Source organism: Bombina bombina, chromosome 4, assembly GCF_027579735.1.
Source record: "Bombina bombina isolate aBomBom1 chromosome 4, aBomBom1.pri, whole genome shotgun sequence".
NCBI classification, from domain to species: domain Eukaryota; kingdom Metazoa; phylum Chordata; class Amphibia; order Anura; family Bombinatoridae; genus Bombina; species Bombina bombina.
The window spans coordinates 990,873,629-990,897,893 of record NC_069502.1 but is presented as its reverse complement, the minus strand read 5'-3'; the positions used below and the strand labels follow the sequence as shown (position 1 = coordinate 990,897,893).

At 37.7% G+C, this 24,265-nt stretch overlaps 1 protein-coding gene across 1 annotated transcript in view; it reads right to left on the bottom strand.

The window, feature by feature from the left end:
- Window positions 1-24,265, bottom strand: part of REL (REL proto-oncogene, NF-kB subunit) — a 149,052-nt gene that overhangs the window by 44,700 nt on the left and 80,087 nt on the right. The window contains exon 5 of the mRNA XM_053712043.1: window positions 8,629-8,720. Within this exon, the coding sequence (XP_053568018.1) occupies window positions 8,629-8,720 (92 nt within the window). The remainder of the gene's footprint in view (window positions 1-8,628; window positions 8,721-24,265) is intronic.

Here is a 24,265-nt window from a genome sequence, read left to right as displayed (position 1 = left end):
TCCCTTGACATGTATATATTTTTATTTAGAAGACATCCCAAAGTATTGATCTAGGCCCATTTTGGTATATTTCATGCCACCATTTCACCGCCAAATACAATCAAATAAAAAAAAAAACTGTTACATTTTTCACAATTTTAGGTTTCTCACTGAAATTATTTACAAACAGCTTGTGTAATTATGGCACAAATGGTTGTAAATGTTTCTCTGGGATCCCCTTTGTTCAGAAATAGCAGACATATATGGCTTTGGCGTTGCTTTTTGGTAATAATAAGGCCGTTAAATGCTGCTGCGCACCACACTTGTAATATGCCCAGCAGTTAAGGGGTTAATTAGGTAGTTTGTAGGGTTAATTTTTAGCTTTAGTGTAGAGATCAGCCTCCCACCTGACACATCCCACCCCCTGATCCCCCCCTGACTTCCCTCAAACAGCTCTCTTCCCTCCCCCACCTCACAATTGTCACCGCCATCTTAAGTACTGGCAGAAAGTCTGCCAGTACTGAAATAAAAATCTTTTTTTTTTTTTTTTCATACTGTCTGCAGTCTGCATCCCCCCTTACCCCACAACCTCCCTGATCCCCCCATACATCTTTCTAACCCTCCCCCTCTACCTATTTGCCGCCATCTTGGGTACTGGCAGCTGTCTGCCAGTACCCAATTTGCCCCCAAAAATAGTTTTTTTTTTACTTTTTAGATGAAAAATATGTTTTCTGTAGTGTAGCTGGGCCCCCCTTAATAATCTACATCCCTCTCCCTCCCAGATCCCTTACTACTCAAAGAAGATCCCCAGGACCCCAGGCATCTGCATTAATTATATTTTTTTTTTCTATTTCTTCCGGTCATATTTTGCCCCCATTCCCCCCCCCGCTGCAACCGCCGATATTGAGGGAACTACTCAAGACTAATACCGATCGGGAGCATATACTTAATGGTCCTCCCAGAAGCTGCTCCCACCCACCAATGAATGAGAGATCACTATAGTCCGATGCAGAGAGGGCCACAGAGTGGCCCTTTCTGCATTGGTGGGTAAAATAAGGGATTGCAGTGATGCCTCAATATTGAGGCATCACTACAATCCCTTGTAAGCAGCTGGAAGCGATCATGATCGCTTCCAGCGCTTCTAACAACAGAGGACGTACCAGGTACGTCAATTGTCATTAAGGGAATGTTTTTCCATGACGTACCTGGTAAGTCCTCTGTCATTAAGGGGTTAAAGCAGATCCCTCCAGCTTTTGTATTAATTTGTTTTGTCAGTTTTATATATCGTTATTTCTTTTTATCAGGAATCATAAAACATAGATATCAGAAGTAGATGAAAACAATAGGCCCAACAATTCTACCCAATCTTTCCTAAAAGTATAAAACTTATCTAGTTTGTAGGATAGCCTTAAGCTCACAGGCATTCTTAAAGTCTCCCACAGTGTTTGTCATTAACACTTATGACCTCTTACTACTCATACCCAGCACAACAGAATTTGATGGCGCTTTATCAATAAATAAGAAGAAGAGGACAAAGAAGAAGTTGCACATTTGTAATTAGAGTTAAATTACAATTGCAAATTACCATTTATTCCTTCTAAGCAGAGGTATTAAAGTGAATGTCAATGAGTGCCTGTCTTTTAAAAACACTTTTAAAAACAGGGGCACTTTCATTGATGAAAGTTTACATTGCACCGGATTTGTAGGAATACTTACCTTTTACTTCTCCAAAACCGGATCGCCAATCCCCCGCCTTTTTCTTCCTTGCTGTACAAACACTGCAATGACGAAACCGGCTTCCTCCAATCACAGCCGGGCATCACGAGATGGACACTCTGGGGGGGAAGCCATGATTGGAGAAAGCCGGTTTTGTCATTTCTGAAGTCAGTACAGCGGAACTGAGGCTGGGATAGGCGATCCGGTTTTGGAGAAGTAAAAGGTAAGAATTTCTACAAATCCGGTGCAATGTAAACTTCCATCAATGAAAGTGCCCCTGTTTTTTAAAGTATTTATAAAAAATGGGCACTCGTTGAAAATTTACATTTACTTTAATGGTGGCATTAAAACTCAGATCAACTGACTACATTCAGAAAAGTCCAATACTTTCAGAGGTGGAGCTTTTTCAGAGCCACTGCCACTCAGGAAACCTAGAGGCATTAAAATTACAAAAAGGTACCAACACAAACATTTACGATACATAATTACAGTAAATTTAAATTCCATCCTTTTTTAATTAATCAATGCACAAAACCTCAGATTTCAATATAGTTGAATCATTCTGTGCACACCCTGGTTTAACTTGCCTTAGCAGCTAATAATGCTGTTTCTTAAAATAGTTTTCTTTTCAATGAACATTTGATGCATCACCAAATAAACTTAAGAGGAAACAATGATGTGTGTTTTGCTTGTAGTACAAATACCATATTTTATAGTGCTTTGCCATTAGATAGATTAAACCCTAATGAGAACACAAAGTCAAATACCATAATCACTAGTAATACCTATCTATCTGTCTGTGTGTGTATATATATATATATATATATATATATATATACAGTATATATTTATTTTTCTCAATTAACAAACTGCAAAGTGAGTAAATAGAAGAAAAATCTAAATTACATCAATATTTGGTGTGACCACCCTTTGCCTTCAAAACAGCATCAATTCTACTAGGAACACTTGTACACAGTTTTTTAAAGAACTCAACAGGTCAGGTAGGTTGTCCAAAAATCTTGGAGAACTAACCACAGTTCTTCTGTGGATTTAGCCAGGCTCAGTTGCTTTTGTCTCTTGAGGTAATCCTAGACACAATGATGTTGAGATCAGGGTTCTGTGGGGGCCATACCATCACTTCCATGTGTTTGTCTATACACTGAAGATAGTTTTTTATTACTTTGTCTGTATCTTTGGGGTCATTGTCAATTATCAGAATAAATTTGGGGCAAATCCGATGCCTCCCTGATGGTAATGGCTGATGGATAAATATCTGCCAGTATTTCTCAGCATTGAGGAGACCATTAATTCTGATCAAATCCCCAACTCTATTTGCAAAAATGCAGCCCCAAACTTGCAAGGAACCTCCAACCATGCTACACTGTTCACTGCAGATACTTATTTTTGTATCACTTTCCAGCCCTTCAGCAAACTGCCTCATGCTACAGTAAAATATTTCACATTTTGACTCATCAGTCCAGAGCACCTGCTGCCATTTTAAGCAACCCAGTCCATTTGTTATTGTACATACTTTAGTTGATTGGCATTGTTCTACGTCAGAGGTATGGGTTTTTCCATGAAGACGACTTCTTACCATACTTCTCTTGATAGTAGAAGTGGGTGTACCAAGGACTCACTGGTTTCTGAAAATTCAGAGCTGATGGCTCTGCTGGACATCTTTTGATTCCACAAGATAGTAAGCACGATCTGTCTTTTATCTGCTGCACCACTGCGTCTAAGGTCTTCAACATTGCCTGTTTCTTTGTGCTTCTTCAGAAGAGCTTGGACAGCACATCTGGAAACCCCTGTCTGCCTTCAAATTTCTGCCTGGGAGAGACCTTGCTGATGCAGTATAACTACCTTGTGTCTTGTTGCTGTGCTCAGTCTCTTCTGTTACTGCTTCCCACGTGTTAAATAAATTGAAGTATTTGGGTGTGCCTGCCTGATTCTTTGCTATGCTGTGCTCGGTCTTGCCATGATCTGTCTTCAGCAACCTTAACTTGTTATCAGAGTTTGGATGCTCCAGTTTTATTCCTTCTACACAGCAGTTTCTGTTAATGATTGTGTTTCAACCTAGATATTAAATTAATGTTCATTAGCACCTGCTTGTTACAATAATTTAACCATGCACCGGAATATAGCCTCTGACGAAGTAGGGAGAATCCCTACGAAACGCGTAAGGCCAAGTCCACCGTCCTCACGCTATCTCGATCAGCTGTTGCAAGTTGCCGACCAAGTTTGTTTGCTTACAGCTGGTTTGTTGTTTTCTAATCGAGTTACTATACTCTTTTATTTGGACCCATACTATTGGGGAAATTTGGAGAACCTGATCCCATCTGGAAATCGGAAGACATACTCTGGAACACAGTGTGTGCATGTCTATACACCAGACTTCTGAGATCCTTTGCCTTTGCGGAACTCTGATGGAGATCGCTTAGAGACCTTTATGGTTTTCAGGTGCCCTTATCATACCTCATTTTGTTTGAGGTCACATCTTGTGAGTTTTTATTTGTGACTGTAAAGAAATATATTGTTTATGTTAATATACTGCACTTAGAGGGGCTGCACCCTGTCTCTTCTTTATGTTTCTTATTTAGCACCTAAATATATGCCTACAAAATCCCTGACTGTGCAGGTGTACCTAGAAAAATGGATGTTTTGAAAGCAAAGTATGGTCACACCAAATATTGATTTGATTTAGAGTTTTATTCTGTTCACTCACTTTGCATTTTATAAACTGATTAAAAAAAAAAAAAAACTATTAAAAGGGATATGAAACCCAAAATATTTATTTTGTGATTTAGATAGAGCATGTGATTTTAAGCAGCTTTCAAATGTACTTCTAATATCAATTTTTTTTGGTTCTCTTGGTATCTTTTGTTAAAAACCAGGGACGTATGCTTAGGAGCCTGGACATTTCTGGAGCACTATATAGCAGCAGTTTTTCAAAAGCACTAGAGGGCAGCACTATTTCCTGCCATGTAGTGCTCCAGATGCCTACCTAGGTATCTCTTCAACACATAATATTGTGGGAATTAAGCAAATTTAATAATAGAAGTAAATTGGAAACTTTTTTTAATTTGTATGCTCTGTGTGAACAAATGAATATTATGGGGTTTTATATCCCTTTAAAATTTCTATTTATGAAAGCATTCAAGTGGAAATCAGACAACACACCACACAAACACTACACAAATTATACATAAAGCATACAAACACACCACACAAACACTACACAGATTATACATAAAGCATACAAACACACCACACAAACACTACACAGATTATACATAAAGCATAGAAACACACCACACAAACACTACACAAATTATACATAAAGCATACAAACACACCACACAAACACTACAAGAATTATACATAAAGCATACAAACACACCACAGTAACACTACACAAATTATACATAAAGCATACAAATACACCACACAAACACTACACAAATTATACATAAAGCATACAAATACACCACACAAACACTACACAGATTATACCATAAAGCATACAAATACACCACACAAACACTACACAGATTATACATAAATCATACAAACACACCACACAAACACTACACAAATTATACATAAAGCATACAAACACACCACACAAACACTACAAGAATTATACATAAAGCATACAAACACACCACAGTAACACTACACAAATTATACATAAAGCATACAAATACACCACACAAACACTACACAAATTATACATAAAGCATACAAATACACCACACAAACACTACACAGATTATACCATAAAGCATACAAATACACCACACAAACACTACACAGATTATACATAAAGCATACAAACACACCACACAAACACTACACAGATTATACATAAAGCATACAAACACACCACACAAACACTACACAGATTATACCATAAAGCATACAAATACACCACACAAACACTACACAGATTATACATAAAGCATACAAACACACCACACAAACACTACACAGATTATACCATAAAGCATACAAATACAACACACAAACACTACACATATTATACCATAAAGCATACAAACACACCACACAAACACTACACAGATTATACATAAAGCATACAAACACACCACACAAACACTACACAGATTATACCATAAAGCATACAAATACACCACACAAACACTACACAGATTATACCATAAAGCATACAAACACACCACAGAAACACTACAGATTATACAAAAAGCATACAAACACACCACACAAACACTACACAAATTATACATAAAGAATACAAACACACCACACAAACACTACACAAATTATACACAAAGCATACAAACACACCACACAAACACTACACAAATTATACATAAAGCACACAAACACACCACACAAACACTACACAAATTATACATAAAGCATACAAACACACCACACAAACACTACACAAATTATACATAAAGCATACAAGCACACCACACAAACACTACACAAATTATACATAAAGCACACAAACACACCACACAAACACTACACAGATTATACATAAAGCATACAAACACACCACAGAAAGACTACACAGATTATACATAAAGCATACAAACACACCACACAAACACTACACAAATTATACATAAAGCATACAAACACTACACAGATTATACATAAAGCATACAAACACACCACAGAAAGACTACACAGATTATACATAAAGCATACAAACACACCACACAAATTATACATAAAGCATACAAGCACACCACACAAACACTACACAAATTATACATAAAGCATACAAACACACCACAGTAACACTACACAAATTATACATAAAGCATACAAACACACCACAGTAACACTACACAAATTATACATAAAGCATACAAACACACCACAGTAACACTACACGAATTATACATAAAGCATACAAACACACCACACAAACACTACACAAATTATACATAAAGCATACAAACACACCACAGAAACACTACACAAATTATACATAAAGCATACAAACACACCACACAAACACTACACAAATTATACCATAAAGCATACAAATACACCACACAAACACTACACAGATTATACCATAAAGCATACAAATACACCACACAAACACTACACAAATTATACATAAAGCATACAAACACACCACACAAACACTACACAAATTATACATAAAGCATACAAACACACCACACAAACACTACACGAATTATACATAAAGCATACAAACACACCACAGTAACACTACACAAATTATACATAAAGCATACAAACACACCACACAAACACTACACAGATTATACCATAACGCATACAAATACACCACACAAACACTACACAGATTATACATAAAGCATACAAACACACCACACAAATTATACATAAAGCATACAAACACACCACACAAATTATACATAAAGCATACAAACACACCACAGAAACACTACACAAATTATACATAAAGCATACAAACACACCACACAAATTATACATAAAGCATACAAACACACCACACAAATTATACATAAAGCATACAAACACACCACAGAAACACTACACAAATTATACATAAAGCATAAAAGCACACCACACAAACACACCACACAAATTATACATAAAGCATACAAACACACCACACAAATTATACATAAAGCATACAAACACACCACACAAATTATACATAAAGCATACAAACACACCACACAAATTATACATAAAGCATACAAACACACCACAGAAACACTACACAAATTATACATAAAGCATAAAAGCACACCACACAAACACTACACAAATTATACATAAAGCATACAAACACACCACACAAACACACCACACAAATTATACATAAAGCATACAAACACACCACACAAACACTACACAAATTATACATAAAGCATACAAACACACCACACAAACACACCACACAAATTATACATAAAGCATACAAACACACCACACAAACACTACACAAATTATACATAAAGCATACAAACACACCACAGTAACACTACACAAATTATACATAAAGCACACAAACACACCACAGAAACACTACACAAATTATACATAAAGCACACAAACACACCACAGTAACACTACACAAATTATACATAAAGCACACAAACACACCACACAAATTATACATAAAGCATACAAACACACCACAGTAACACTACACAAATTATACATAAAGCACACAAACACACCACAGAAACACTACACAAATTATACATAAAGCACACAAACACACCACAGTAACACTACACAAATTATACATAAAGCACACAAACACACCACACAAACACTACACAAATTATACATAAAGCACACAAACACACCACAGTAACACTACACAAATTATACATAAAGCATACAAACACACCACAGAAACACTACACAAATTATACATAAAGCACACAAACACACCACAGTAACACTACACAAATTATACATAAAGCATACAAACACACCACAGTAACACTACACAAATTATACATAAAGCATACAAACACACCACAGTAACACTACACAAATTATACATAAAGCATACAAACACACCACAGTAACACTACACAAATTATACATAAAGCATACAAACACACCACAGTAACACTACACAAATTATACATAAAGCACACAAACACACCACAGTAACACTACACAAATTATACATAAAGCATACAAACACACCACAGTAACACTACACAAATTATACATAAAGCATACAAACACACCACAGTAACACTACACAAATTATACATAAAGCATACAAACACACCACAGTAACACTACACAAATTATACATAAAGCATACAAACACACCACAGTAACACTACAAACACCACAGGGAAGTTAAACTGGCATTAAGTGTAAGTTTTTTTTGCCACTAAATATATATAATATTCTCAACACAAAAATAAAACTAATATAACTTACCACCAAAAGGATTGATTTTGCGGATCATTCTCATATGTATGGCATCTCTGACTTCTTTTCTACGGACACACTGAATGCCCAGGTTCTGAAAACTAAAAATAATAACAGATTTTGTTAAAGGTAAACTGTCATCACAAGTCATGTTCAGCCATGACTAAAGATTATGCAATTAAAAGCCATACATTTATATGAACCCCCATTCCAATACATCTTAAATCCTATCTAATCTAATCTAAGACATTGCTATCAATTAGATGAGTTGCTTTATACACACAACAACTCATTAAACTATTATTTATTAAATCTAGCCAACCTGGAGCATCTGAAGCAATGTTAGCTGTTCCAAAGATTTCTCATGGGGCTCGATTTATCAAGTCCTCTCCCCTTTGACTGCAGGTTCACACAAGCAAACCTACATTCAGAATGTATCAAGCAGCGGTCATCCCTGCCCTGTTCTCCACCTCTTAGGTGGATCATTTCAATCTCCCGGTCTCTTCTGACTGTGGAGATTGACAGCTCCTGCCTGTGTGTAATTGGTTTTGCGCGGGCAGAGGGTGGGGATATAAATATATCCTATTTCTTTTGAACAATATTGTTTGAGTATTGTCTATTGTTTGTATTGTTACTTATTCTTATTTAAGGTTTATTTTTGCTTAGAAGACTAGCCCTTATCTTACCTTATCTTATTTTTTGTGGCCCTGTGCTGGAAAAAAAAAATGAAGGGAGAGGGAGGGCAGGCCCTAGCTAACGAACACCAAAGGGGGGAGGTGGGGGGAACAACACACTAGAGAAAAAAATATGTATTTGGGAGGGGAGTGTTCGAGAGCTATTTGGGAGGTTCAGGGAGGTGAAGAGAGCTGTTTGGGAGGGATCAGGGGTGGGAGCTGTCAGGTGGGAGGGTAATCTCTACACTAAAGCTAAAATTAACCTTACAAGCTACCTGATTAATCACTTCACAGCCGAGAACAAAGGGGATCCCAGAGAAGCTTTTACATTCATTTGTGTCATGATTGTGCAAGCAGCACGTAAATAATTTCAGTTAGACACCCAAAGTTTGTAAAAAAGTTAACGATTTTTTTTTATATACTTGCATTTGGCGGTTAAAATAGTGGCATGAAATATACCAAATTGGGGCTAGATCAATACCTTGGGTTGTCTTAAATATATAATGTGTATATATATATATATATATATATATATATATATATACACTGTATATGTAGTTTTGAATGGAGTGATAGCAAAAATGCTAAAAATTCTCCGATATTTTGATCAAATTCTTCTCTGAAATTCCCAGTAGTGAAGGGGTTAACATAAATGTAGTTATTCTTAGTGGAGATGATACCCAGGGGTGTAAAATGTATAGCTAAAAAAGCACCCATTATAGGCGATGTCATTAAGAAGAATTTTTCTGGTAGAATACTACCGACTTCCAATTGGTTGAGTTCCATAAAGGGGTTTTACAAATGTGGCCATGTTATTGTAAATGTGAATATATTACTAAAACAAACACTTTTTCTTCTTCTAGAACAGGTACATTTTTTCAGATTAAAGATAGGATAGAATGTACCTTTAAATATGTCATATATATATAATCACTTGTAAATTTTGTTCCCACCAGTATATATGGATCACTACTCACCCTGTCAAGGACAGGATACAAGAGCATTTGTTGTCCTTGGTTGATACTGAACCAAGAACCCCTGTAGGGAAACATTTTCGCATACATGGGGAAGGATCTAGGTATGTCTGCTTCATTGGAATAGACATCATAAAAAAAAGTCCCAGAGAAGGCGACAGACTGACTACTCTGTTGAGGAAGGAAGTTTTTTGGATAGTGAAGTTACATACCAAGTTCCCAGAGGTCATGAATAAAAGATTAGCTGTAGATCTATTTACTGATTGATCTGCATATATTTCCTAGTTCTACATTAGAAATGACAGTATTAATTTGGAATATACATTGATATCATTTTTTTATGATTGATATGCTTTTAGTTTTAGATATATTGCTAATTATTTGTTGTCCTGTTAAATGTATTTTTTTTGCTGTCATTCAGGTTTATTTGCAGGATACATATGTTTTTTTAAATGTTATTTATGTACAGATATTTTATTTTTTGATTTGTTTTTTAGTCACATATATATATATATATATATATATATATATATATATATATACATATATACAGGTAGCCCTCAGTTTACGCTGGGGTTAGGTTCCAGAAGGAATGGTTGTAAATCGAAACCGTTGTAAATTGAAACCCAGTTTGTAATGTAAGTCAATGGGAAGTGAGGGAGATAGGTTCCAGGCCCCTCTCAAAATTGTCATAAGTAACACCTAATACATTATTTTTAAAGCTTTGAAATGAAGACTTTAAATGCTAAACAGCATTATAAACCTAATAAAATAATCACACAACACAGACTTCACTTGCATTTTTCTGCAAACAGTTCTTTCTATGCATTCCAATCTGGACTGATTTATAGACAGGAAGATCTTGTTCCTTTGAAATCTGCTCGATAGCTCAGGTCTGGTTAAACTGATTAATTTCAGCTTACTTGGCTTTGCTGCAGCACAAGCGGACAGCTCCACCTACTGGCTATTTTAATAAATGCACTGCTTCTCAATGCTTTTCAATAGCAGTCACATGACTGGAAAAAAAGGTTGTTATTCTGAAACGGTGTAAATTGAACCGTTGTAAAACGAGGGCCATCTGTATATATATATATATATATATATATATATATATATGTGTGTTTAGCTTAAACATGTTAAATCTAAGTAACAAATGGTTTGTTCAATGTCACTTAATGATATAGGCAGATCTATTCAGCATACAAAAGTTATTTGAATCAGTATCCTCTGATGAAGCACATGTGCACATGAACAAAACACGTCAGCCGTTCCTGTCTGTGACTTCTCTGTACCTGCTGGCTTTGACCAATAAAGGCAGAATGTAATGCAAGACCCCTGTCTCAGCTGACTTATTTTTGTTGAACTGTCTTCATGAATAGCGGTTAATTACACTGCTTATGTCAGCTGTGTTACTACGCTTTCATACTGCACACACAGAGCACTGTCTGATAAAATGATTGGATACGTATTGGAGACCTCCTTATGCTGTAGCCAATCGATCTTCATCACACCTGGTGACGCAACTAGCCATTCCCACGCCCACCCTGACGAAGGAGCTTGGCGTTGTACTGGGTGGAGATTCCTAGACAGTGACAGGAGCAGATACACCCCTGGCCTGAACCGAACATCGGTTGAAGACTTTCTCTCCTTTACTTTTTTACAATGATTAGCAGAGGTACATTTCACCCAGCCTAGTACTTACCCGTTGGGAGTGACTTTAGCTTAAAGTGCATTTGTGTTTGCTATATAACTTTAACACAGTGACTACACAGTGGACTACAGAATCCCACACATTAAACTCTTTGCAAAGAAATTTACTTTGAAATGAGAACATTGGAATTTCTATTGATCCACTTTGGGATTTATACTTATACTGAGTCATCCTGACCTATATCTTTGAATTCTTTGTAAAAGGTCTGAAAACAGTGTGAAAATAAAACCTAGGAGGCCAGTTTATGAAGTTATGACTTTACCAGAACTTTTCACTTTAGTTAATATTTCCCGCGTTAATGTTCAGGGCCGCCATCAGGGGGTGACAGGGGTGACTCCTGTCAGGGGCCCAATGGGCTAGGGGGGGCCCCATGAGGCAAGAACTAAAAAAAAAAAATTTTTTTTAAATTTTGGCAGCCACCAGTGGGTACTACAGCAGAGTGCTAATTGAGCATGGGAAATGTTATTACAAAGAGTAAAGTATTAGCATTTGAGAGGATTTCTGATTGCGCACTAAACCACTATGCACAGTGTGAGACAGACTTGGCACTTTGTACAGTGTGTGCCTGAGTCAGTCGGCTGATCACTTTCATTTGCAGAGGAGGTAGTAGTAATTACTTAGCAAATGTTTTTTATTTCTTTGTGCAATTTAAGATTGTAACTTCAGTGTGGTAGTAGTTGTATGGTGGGGCCAGGACTCCAAAAAAACAATTTTTTTTTAGCAGCAGTGTATTTATGATTATTTGACAATGCTGTAGAAATTCTATATTTAAAACCATGCAGAAATGTTTCCTCCTCAATAAACAAATGATATATATTACATTCCAGTTTACTGCCCCTTTATGCAAGGACTTTTCAGATACAAGGAGGCATTTTATCTAAGATTTTTACATCTGCATAACATGTTATACTCTCAGACTAAGATTGCTCAGTGTTTGAAATGAGACAGGTTAACTTAAAACTGTTCAGTTTACACTACAGCTGACTTAATTTTGAAATGCATACCAACAAGCTTAAATCCTGCATTTAACCAGATCTAATGGTATGAGTACCACAGCTTATAGTTCCACCAAGACTATATAGAGTACAGCATTTTCAAAATCCACAAGTACAGCTGACAGATGGGAACATGTGTACACTATATTTGAAGTGGTGCTCTTGGTTGGGGAAAATATCAGACAAACATATGTCAACCTTCTAAAAGTACTTTTCTTCATCTAGCCATCTACCCAGCTCATTAATGTACAATTTTGAATTCACAGAATTATTTTTGTTTGCACATTTACAAATATGATTCTTTAAAAAGTGATCTCTTAATTTCTGCATTTTTTTTTATCATGCATGTCACACACTGTGGATTTAGGGGATGCAAGGTACATAAATGTTTCCTCCTGTGAGTGTTTCTGTGGGTGTGTGTGTTTATGTCTTTGTGCTTTGGTTTGTGTCTCTATGAGTGTGTATGTATTTTTTTTATGTGGGTCTCTCTGTGAGGGTGGGTGTGTATGTCTTTGTGCATTTTCTGTTGATGTCTGTGAGGGTGTGTGCATATGTCTTTGAGCTTTTTCTATGGGTGTCTCTGTGAGGGTGGGCATGTGTTTGTCTTTGTGTATTTTCTCTGGATGCCTCTGTGAGGGTGGGTGTGTATGTCTTTGTGCATTTTCTGTGGATGTCTGTGAGGGTGTGTGCATATGTCTTTGAGCTTTTTCTATGGGTGTCTCTGTGAGGGTGGGCATGTGTTTGTCTTTGTGTATTTTCTCTGGATGCCTCTGTGAGGGTGGGTGTGTATGTCTGTGTTTTCTGTGGATGTCTCTGTGAGGGTGTGTGTGTGTGTGTGTATGTATGTCTGTGTTTTCTGTGGATGTCTCTATGAGGGTGTGTATTTTCTGTGGGTGTCTCTGTGAGGGTGTGTGTATGTCTTTGTGTGTTTTCTGTGGATGTCTCAGTCAGGGTGTGTGTATGTCTTTCTGTGTTTTATGTGGTTGTCTCTCTGTGTGTGTATGTCTTTGTGTGTTTTCTGTGGGTGTCTCTCTCTCTGTGTGTGTGTGTGTGTGTATGTCTTTGTGTGTTTTCTGAGGCTGTCTCTGTTGGTGTTTCCTTGGGTGTATGTGCAAGTTTGAGTTTGTGTGTGTGTGTCCACTGTCTGTTCCTTTTTAGGGCATTTTGACCTTACTACTGATTATTCACATCTTTCTACAGACTTTGAGACTAATGAGACCTTTCCGGAAGTCACTAATCTACCATTTAACCTTTAAATTATTGTTTAGGCAGTTCAGGGCCCTTCCTTTCAGCCACTGCATGCTGTTGTCATCATTTATTTGGCATCTTCCTTTACAAAAAGATAATCAGAACTCCATATTTTGTTTTCTAAATCTCCTTTTTTTACAAAACTGTAGTTTACCTCATTACTTGTCAGGTCAATGTAAACAAGTGCTGAGTGTCTGTTTAGTTGTCTGTGTCTGAGTTTCTTTGCGTGTCTTCTAGAGTGTCTATATGTGAATCCTTATTTGTGAGTGTATGTTTCAGTGTATGTTACTACCTTTACAACATTTCCAAGTTTAAATAGACACTTAAGATTAAAGTGCATATACGTTTCAGTCACTTGGTCAAAAATTGCACATGTCAAAGGAGGGGGGGGGGGCCCTGATCAATGGTTAAGTCAGGGGCCCCAAAATTTCTAGTGGCGGCCCTGTTAATGTTATTATAACTCTAGAACAAGGATTAACCATAGAGTGTAAATTTCCACTTTGTTCTCATCACTGAAAGTATAGGGAGTGTTAGTTACCATTAGATGTGTGCGTTCGGCAGCTTTGTTAGCTCTTTTCTGAGCCATATTTATTCTTGTGAAAGTTCAACACACTAAGATGTGTGCAAATCCAGATCTTAATGTGTTGCACTTTCACAAGAATAAATCCAGTTCCCGAAAAGAGCCAAAGACTGCGAGCGGCCGCCTTCTCCCGCATTTTGGAGCTAACGAAGCTGCCAAATGCACACATCTAGTTACCATTACCTCTCAATCATTTTTGTGCTTCTCATGGTAACGATTGCTCTCCGCTTGTAATCTAGACCATATTCAGCAATAGGTTTGCATGTGTGAAATTACTTGTTTCTATATAGCACATAAAATTTATGTATTTCACTCATGTTTGCATTTTTTAAAATATTAAAATCTGTAGTACTACTCTCTACTTCACCAACGTTTTTATTTGCTGATCATTAGCTGTTCGAATAAAATGCATTATGTATATATTGGATTACACAAAATCTGTATAGGATAAGCAAAATAAAGAATTGGCAATGTAATCAAGTTTGACAACTACCTAGGGATCCAATATTTAAAACAGATTAATATTTCAGTTGTGGGAATAATGTGGGTAGATAATATATTTTTTCTTCCTCTAAGATCAGTTTACTGCATTAAATAGAAAAGAAAAAAAAATGTGTGATCTGGGTAAAGAATACAAAAGCAGCGAGGAGTGTCACGTGAAGAATGGAGAAATGAACACAAAGAAGTGGAAAGCAACAAAAGAGAAAAACAGAGAGAAGGAGTAAATGGTATTATTTCCTGCATGGCCTATGGACAGTTATTGGCACCAGAAATATTACAGAAAGTAAATTATTGCTCCCTCTTAGGTGCTTGCTTACAGGCTCAAGAACTTGTTTATGTCAGATGCCGTATTGTCTGCCCCAGAGACAGTAATGAGAGCATGCTCCTGGGTTCAAATCACAAAGATACGTCTTGATAAAGCCCAGAGCTAAGGGCGAAATGCATTGACTAAGACTTTTTGGTATCACTGCTGCAATTGTCAATCTGCCATTCATCCTAACCTACCCTGAGGAGTTCAAGAAAAAAGTGCAGAGAGGATCGGCACTGGAATCAGAAAAGATCCTTATCGTCTAATTGACATTACATTGTAACACACGGCTGACCGATAACCTAGTGTCACGTCTGTATAGGTCAAGCGTGCACTGCTCCATGCAGTTTAACCAGAGCTCTTAGTTACCACTGTCACCAATAACCCCATACTGAGGGAAACAACTGCTGCACAAAAAGATCCGCACACGTAGGAGTTAGTGGTAAATGCTAAACTGCTCCCCAAGGCGCAGAAAATAGCCGACAAGGGATCCTGTGTTTTTGGATACGGACAACAGGCTTATATCTGACAGATCTCTACCTAAGCAGAACTGTGAGTTTAAGGTACATGCTTTGCTATCCTAACCGCATGTGTTGAACTTTTATTTGCATGCCGTTTTTTTTATCTATCTTTTATATATTTTTATAACCCTGTCTCTTTTAATACATATAATTAGGGCCGATTTATCAATATCAGCATTTAACATTGCACAAGCAGTTCTGGTAAACTGCTTGTGCAATGCCGCCCCCTGCAGATCTATGGCATTGGCCGCTAGCAGGGGGTGTCAATTAACTCGATTATATAGGCAGCAGACCAGTTAAGTAGCAGCGGTCTTAAGACTGCTGCTTCATAACTGCTGTTTCCGGCGAGCTCGCACGGAAACAGGGGCATCAGGGGCTATTCGGGCCTTGATAAATCGGCCCCATGATCAGAGTTTTTATAACTGCTTTTATGGGAGACGTCCCTTACTGATTCATCATGTATTAAGTATGATATCGTATAATAAATTAGATTTTGCAAAGACCTTTTAGAATTTATTTTATATCCTATCAATATAATCCATGCTTTAACTAGCGCTGTTTCTTTCATCTAATTTTTTTGTTTTTTCTGTTAGAGTTGATCTAGAGGGGTCACTTAGAAACAGCGGAATTCTTCTTTGATCGCTCTTTATCCCCTTGCTACTTCAAATCACAATAAAACATAGATTTTTATGACAGGTAAGAATCAAAAGGCCCAAGTCTGCCCATATTTCTTACTAAAACATAATTAAAATAACTAATGAGGGGGCGGAGCCTGGCAGCCCAGGAAGATGGCCGCACACTCACACGGCTCTGAAGCCTTTATGATTGCCGTTCTGAAAGGTGCAGCTTTCGGCTTTAATGATGGCTTAGGAAAAATGGGTATACATCTGTAAGATGCAGCAGCTACGAGTCTAGTCCCAATTTTGCCGCAGCTCAAGGTCAGGTACTATAAGAGACATCACCGACGATGGAGGGCCCTGCAGCACCGACGCATATTAATGCTGCGCACTTAATTTTGGACACTCTTTGGCAGCTATCCCACAGCTACACACGGCACCACCGAGGGGATACGGGGGAAACCCTGAGAGGACTATAGCTCCGTTTTCAGCTCTACAAGCCAGACGAGTCGGTGGTGCATGGTAAGGGTGGATCCTTCATTTACAGCTGTGCATGGTGACAAACGGCGCCATTGGCAGAGGGGACGCACCAGCATCACGTTCGCAGCTCTATCTCCATATACAGTTTCTCCAAGGGTAATGTGGAATATTGTCAGAGAGGTCAGATCTAGATACATACCCCTTGATCTGTGTGCATATATGTGAGATGAGAGAACATGGGGAAGCACTTCTAGTCACACTTGGAAACGAACCAAGTATACTGTTCATCGGACAATGGGGAGTCAGATACAGACTGGAGAGGGGTGAGCTTGAAGTGACAATGCTACTAGTTGAACTCTGGACTACAGCCCGTGTCACTTCAGGGACCTCGGAGCTTGAAGGAACACTCAACATGTCACCTACCTATAAGCCTTGTAATCCAACATCTATTCCTATCTCAAGGGAGTAACATGCAGGACTTTAATGATTGCATTTACTGTCTGATAACTACAGTCCTGCAGCAAGGGTCGATAAGGCATTTTCACTTAACACTTGCTCATTCCTTATCTCTCTGTTCAGAGCAATGGAGACGCTCATTGCTACAAACTTGGTTATCAGATCTACATAGTTCTCCCTACTGTGCTTAAATACTGATTTTTCTATACAACATGTTTTGTTATTTATCTAGGCCGGCTATGGCAATTCCCTGGAACTGGGTTATTTACGTTAGCTATGTATAATCTTCACCAATACCCCTTTGTTTTTAACATCTGTATAATGTGCAATACATTTGGTAGCCGGGTTGAATGTTAGGTGTTTTGCATTTCTTGTGGGTCAGATGTTTTACTAACAATCTATTTACTATGTGGATGTATCTCTGGGAACATGAGGTCAGTTGTTATTATGTCTGGCTCTGACTTCAAACAAAAAAGTAAAGTCCTTTCATCTATAAAATGTACTTCAGTTAACCTATAAATGAAGATGGGGGTAGAGTATATATTACTATATGACACTGTATATTAACCCTTGTTCTCTCACGTCACAGTGATTAGAAAGTGGTAAGAATAAGTTCTTCCTCCTCATATACTCTACTCAATATATAAATATATGTCCTTTCTATACCCATTTTAAACCCAGATTAGAGATATTCACTGCTTATTCCTCTAGAATAGTTTTGTTCTTTATATTTGAAATTATATCGTATTACAGCAAGCTGCATTTTTGTCCATAATGGCAAGATACAGATATCCATATTGATCACAGGCCATAATGGGTAAAACCTGTTGTTTTAGCGACATGGTATTTCTGAAGGTTAGGAATAAGATATCATGCTTGATATATTAGTGTCACCTCTGTATTTGTGTATCATGAGGGGGGCCCCCCAAAGAGATGTGCTCAAAAGAAATAGTGGCACAGATGTTATTGCAGATATTCTATTATCATTTTTAGTATTTAGAGAATAACCTTTTATCAACGTCTCTGCCTGTATCGCAAAGATGCTAGCATAGGGCGAGAGGTGCCCGGCTATAACACATTAAATTAACTATAATCCCCATAGTACATTACGCACAATTTAGCCATTTTTTTTACTTATTTATGCTCTAATTAACTTTACATCTAATATATTACTACAGTTTACAATCTTGGATATACTGCATAAGACCAAGGCTGTCATTTATTGTATCGCCTGAACCATGCTGCCTTAATATTATATTTAGTAATTAATCCAAGGTTATACATAGGGTTTTTCATTTAATACACTACCATCACCTCTGCATGTCAGCAGACTCTGGGGGTTGGTGGGTGGCCACCGGAGTAATGTACAGGGAAAGTGAAGCAGATTAGGCTGTCAATACACCAACACAGTATCTTGGGTATAAAGTGCCTTGTAGGAGTATATAAATATCTACATAATACTAGAAGTGTACTATAGCATATGGCCCTTTAATGTTGTTTCTCTACACTTCTTGTTTGTTTTCTCATGGTGTAGCTCTGGCATGACTTTAAAATTACATAATATGGTGCCAGGTGCTGTTTATCCTAGGTCCAATGTGTGCTAGGTACTGTTTATGCCAGGTACAGTAGTTGCTGGCTTCTATTTGTACTAGGTACTGTTTGTGCTAGGTACTATTTGTGCTTGGTATGGTTTGTGTTGGGTACTGCTTGTGCTAGGAACAGATTGTGGTGGGTACTGTTTGTGCTAGGTTCTGTTTGTGCTAGGTACTGTTTGTGCTAGGTACTGTTTGTGCTAGGTACTGTTTGTACTAGGCTCTGTTTGTACTAGGCTCTGTTTGTACTAGGTACTGTGTCTGCTGGGTACTGTGTGTGCTAGGTACTGCTTGGGCTGAGTACTGTTTGGGCTGGGTATTGTTGGTGCTAGGTATTGTTGGTACTAGGTACTGCCTGTGCTAGGTACTGCCTGTGCTAGGTTCTGTTTGTGCTAGGTATTGTTTACGCTAGGTACTGTTTGTGCTCGGTTCTGTTTGTGCCGAGTTCTCTGTGTGTTAGGTACCGTGTGTGCTGGGTGCTGCTTGTGCTGGGTGCTCTTTGTGCTGGGTGCTCTTTGTGCTGGGTGCTCTTTGTGCTGGGTGCTGTTTGTGCTAGGTACTAATTGTGCTAGGTACTAATTGTGCTAGGTACTGTGTGGGCTGGGTACTGAGGTACGGTTTGTGCTAGGTACTGTCTGTGCCAGGTACTGTCTGTGCCAGGTACTGTCTGTGCCAGGTACTGTCTGTGCCAGGTACTGTTTGTGCTAAGTACTGTTTGTGCTAAGTATTGTTTGTGCCAAGTACTGTTTGTGCCAAGTACTGTTTGTGCCAAGTACTGTTTGTGCTATGTAATGTCTGGGCTAGATGATGTTTGTGCTTTGTGTTTGTGCTAGGTACTGTGTGCCCTAGGTACCGGATGGGCTAGGCACTTTGTGTGCTGGGTACAGAAAGTACTAGGTTCTGTGTGCGCTGGGTATAGTGTGTGTTCGGTACTGTTTGTTCTAGGTATGGTGTGTGCGAAGTACAGTCCTAAGATTATTCCGTGACCTTCCTTATGTTGCTATGCATTGTTGTTTTAGTTTATATTAATAGTAAATTGAGAGACCGATATAATACTATGTATTGCTGGAAAATAATTTCCTCCTGAAGTACAATAGCTTTTGTTCTCAGAGCCTCTATCTATATCACATATACCTTGTGCTGGCTTTTGGGGGACTAACTTTAATTTATATGCCCTAGCTCCCCCCCCCCCCCCACATCAGGGTTCAATTTAGGTGAACTATTTTCACCACAAACTCCCCCATTTTACCCATTCTTCCCTTTTTGTATTATAGACGTGTGATTTCCCCAACGGTCAGATCTATATTTGCTTCTTTGAAATAGAAAAATGTGAGTCAATTTGATGTCTTCTATTTATACGGTTGTCTGAACTTTTATGTCTTAGCTTGACCTTGTGGGAGTTGGTTTAAAGTCCCCTTCCCTCACTAAGGAAGGGTTACCTGACTTATCAATGTTTTGACAATAACTTTAAATTGGGCCTGCGTGTCCGTTCCATATGTTTGTGTCTATTGGAGCAGGGGTCTTGCATTTCCCCAATTGTTCCTTCTATTTTTGAAACTAAATAAAAACTTATATTAAAAAAAAAAACTAAAAAAAAAAAAATATTCAGATAGCCTCATGCATATTACAGGCATTCCTAAATTCCCTTCTTTCCTCTATTAGAATCAACCACACTATCTACAGAGAACATTTTTATACAAATCACTTGTAAACCTAGAGGTATATGTATCAAAGGTCTTGCGGAACTCATCCGACAGTGCGGATCCGGTCTGCAAGACCTCGCTAAATGCGGAGAGCAATACACTCTCTGTATTCAGCATTGCACCAGCAGCTCACAAGACTCGCTAGAAACACGGGCCCACAATCTCCATACGGATCTTGATAAATGGGCCTCATGCTCTTTACAAATAAGTGATCACAACTATGATGTTGTTGTTTTTTTCTTATTATACATGAAGGTTTCTATCGTGTCACTTCCCAGTCTCATTTCTAAGCTATAAATACTAAGTTTATGAATGATTTACTTACAGGTTTTACTTGTTATGCCATGTACCATTTTAGTAGTCATATTATGAACAGTTTCTAGGTTATTTTATCCTTCCGGCAGTGCAGTCTTAAAAACTGTAAACAATATTTAAGATGAGGCCTACATAGTGATCTATAAAGCAACAAGGAGCATAAGAACTTTATGCATCAAGAGCTAGCCTCTAATTCCATCATACTCGATCCACCAGAAGATGAACACAATTAAATCACCAGCAACTAACAATGCAAAATCCATCTTTCTTTGACCACCGTCTAACAGTAATAACTGTAAAACATCATATACATAAAAATCTATTTGATCACATTGGTCCCCAATTCTAGATTTGGGGGCGCTTCAGTGCAGGGTTGCTTATGCTCTTATGACCGCTGCTTCTTACCATGTCAACCATCCCAGACACATTAATCCAGCGGGGCTGCATAGGCATTTGCTTGTGCAATGTTAAATTCTGGCAGCTGATGTTGCACCAGGGACCCCAATGGTGTGCAGACAGGTTGCCTGTGTAGGAACCTTGTCTGCAAGATCCATGTTCAATGGGGGCTACTGTATCTGCATCATTGTAAATATTATATCAGACAACGCTAAGTTCTACTGTTTGTTTTGCAGACTGCTGCACAGACATAAATCTCTTTCTGTAGATAAATGCGGTTGTTGATATCGCTATTTCCTCTTTTTAAACTGGACGTGCTGTGTTATAATCACAATGCATATCTTATTAAGCATTTTCCAAGAGTTAATTTTACCACGGCTGAAAAGACTAATGTCCAAAATCATCAATTTATATTGCACTTGTACCTTTCTGTACCTTTTAATGCAGTTCCTGTGTATGTAAATGTACTCTACATGGGAAAGGTAACAATATTACTTTTTAATACATGTCCAAGCAGCGACGAGTAAAAGAGGAAGTTATTCTCTTCCGTTTAGCTGCACCCAAAGCACTGTAGTGGTTAGAGATAAAATCTTGATAGTCTCTATTTACATATAATCTACAATTCATTACTTTAATTATGTTAATGTTAGTTTTATATAATAAACTCAACATTTCTGTGTCTGTATCTTTTTTAGAATCATCACTTGTCACTAATAGGAGAAAGCATGAACCAGCTTTGGTATATTTATTATTTATTTGTAATGTTTGTTTAGCAGACAAAAAAAACAAAACAAACAACTAGGTGTATTCATGGAGATCCCTACAACTTTTAACTTAGTCAGGACTGAGGCTACTGGCCTTCATTTTTATATTTTTTCACTCCTTAATATTCTGACCTCCATTTCAAGTGCTCATTCAGAATGATACATTATTAAATTATGCATATATTTATAGCTAATTAGTTAAAGGGACTTAAAGGGCAACAAATAAAAGTCAACTCCAAAATTGTTATTGCTTAAAAAGATAGACAATCCCTTTATTACCCATTCCCCAGTTTTGCACAGCCAACGTGGTTATATTAACCCCTTAATGACCGGACCATTTTTCAATTTTCTTACCCTTAATGACAATGGCTATTTTTACATTTCTGCAGTGTTTGCGTTTAGCTGTAATTTTCCTCTTACTCGTTTACTGTACCCACACATATTATATACCGTTTTTCTCGCCATTAAATGGACTTTCTAAAGATACCATTATTTTCATCATATCTTATAATTTACTAAAAAAAATGATAAAATATGAGGAAAAAATGGAAAAAAACACACTTTTTCTAACTTTGACCCCCAAAATCTGTTACACATCTACAATCACCAAAAAACACTGATGCTAAATAGTTTATAAATTTTGTCCTGAGTTTAGAAATACCCAATGTTTGCACGTTCTTTGCTTTTTTTGCAATTTATGGGGCAATAAATACAAGTAGCACTTTACTATTTCCAAACCACTTTTTTTCAAAATTAGCGCTAGTTACTTTGGAACCCTGATATCTGTCAGGAATACCTGAATATCCCTTGACATGTATATATTTTGTTTTAGAAGACATCCCAAAGTATTGATCTAGGCCCATTTTGGTATATTTCATGCCACCATTTCACCGCCAAATGCGATAAAAAAAAAAAGTTCACTTTTTCACAAATTTTGTCACAAACTTTAGGTTTCCCACTGAAATTATTTATAAACAGCTTCTGCAATTATGGCACAAATGGTTGTAAATTCTTCTCTGGGATCCCCTTTTTCAGAAATAACAGACTTATATGGCTTTGTGGTTGCGTTTTGGTAATTAGAAGGCCGCTAAATGCCGCTGCGCACCACACGTGTTTTATGTCCAGGAGTGAAGGGGTTAATTAGGGAGCTTGTAGGGAGCTTGTAGTGTTAATTTTAGCTTTAGTGTAGTGTAGTAGACAACCCCAAGTATTGATCTAGGCCCATTTTGGTATATTTTATGCCACCATTTCACCGCCAAATGCGAGCAAATAAAAAAAAAAACTTTACATTTTTCACAATTTTAGGTTTCTCACTGAAATTATTTACAAACAGCTTGTGTTATTATGGCAGAAATTGTTGTAAAAGCTTCTCTGGGATCCCCTTTGTTCAGAAATAGCAGACTTATATGGCTTTGGCGTTGCTTTTTGGTAATTAGAAGGCCGCTAAATGCTGCTGCGCACCACACGTGAATTATGCCCAGCAGTGAAGGGGTTAAATTAGGTAGCTTGTAAGGAGCTTGCAGGGTTAATTTTAGAGATCAGCCTCCCACCTGACACATCCCACCCCCTGATCCCTCCCAAACAGCTCTCTTCCCTCCCCCACCCCACAATTGTTCCCGCCATCTTAAGTACTGGCAGAAAGTCTGCCAGTACTAAATAAAAGAGTTTTTTTTTTTTTAAATAAAAATAATAAAATATTTTAGTTGTGATGAACCCCTTCCTTAGCACCAACCTCCCTGATCCCCCCCTCCAGCTTTCTAACCCTCTCCCCTACCTAATTACCGCCATCTTGGGTACTGGCAGCTGTCTGCC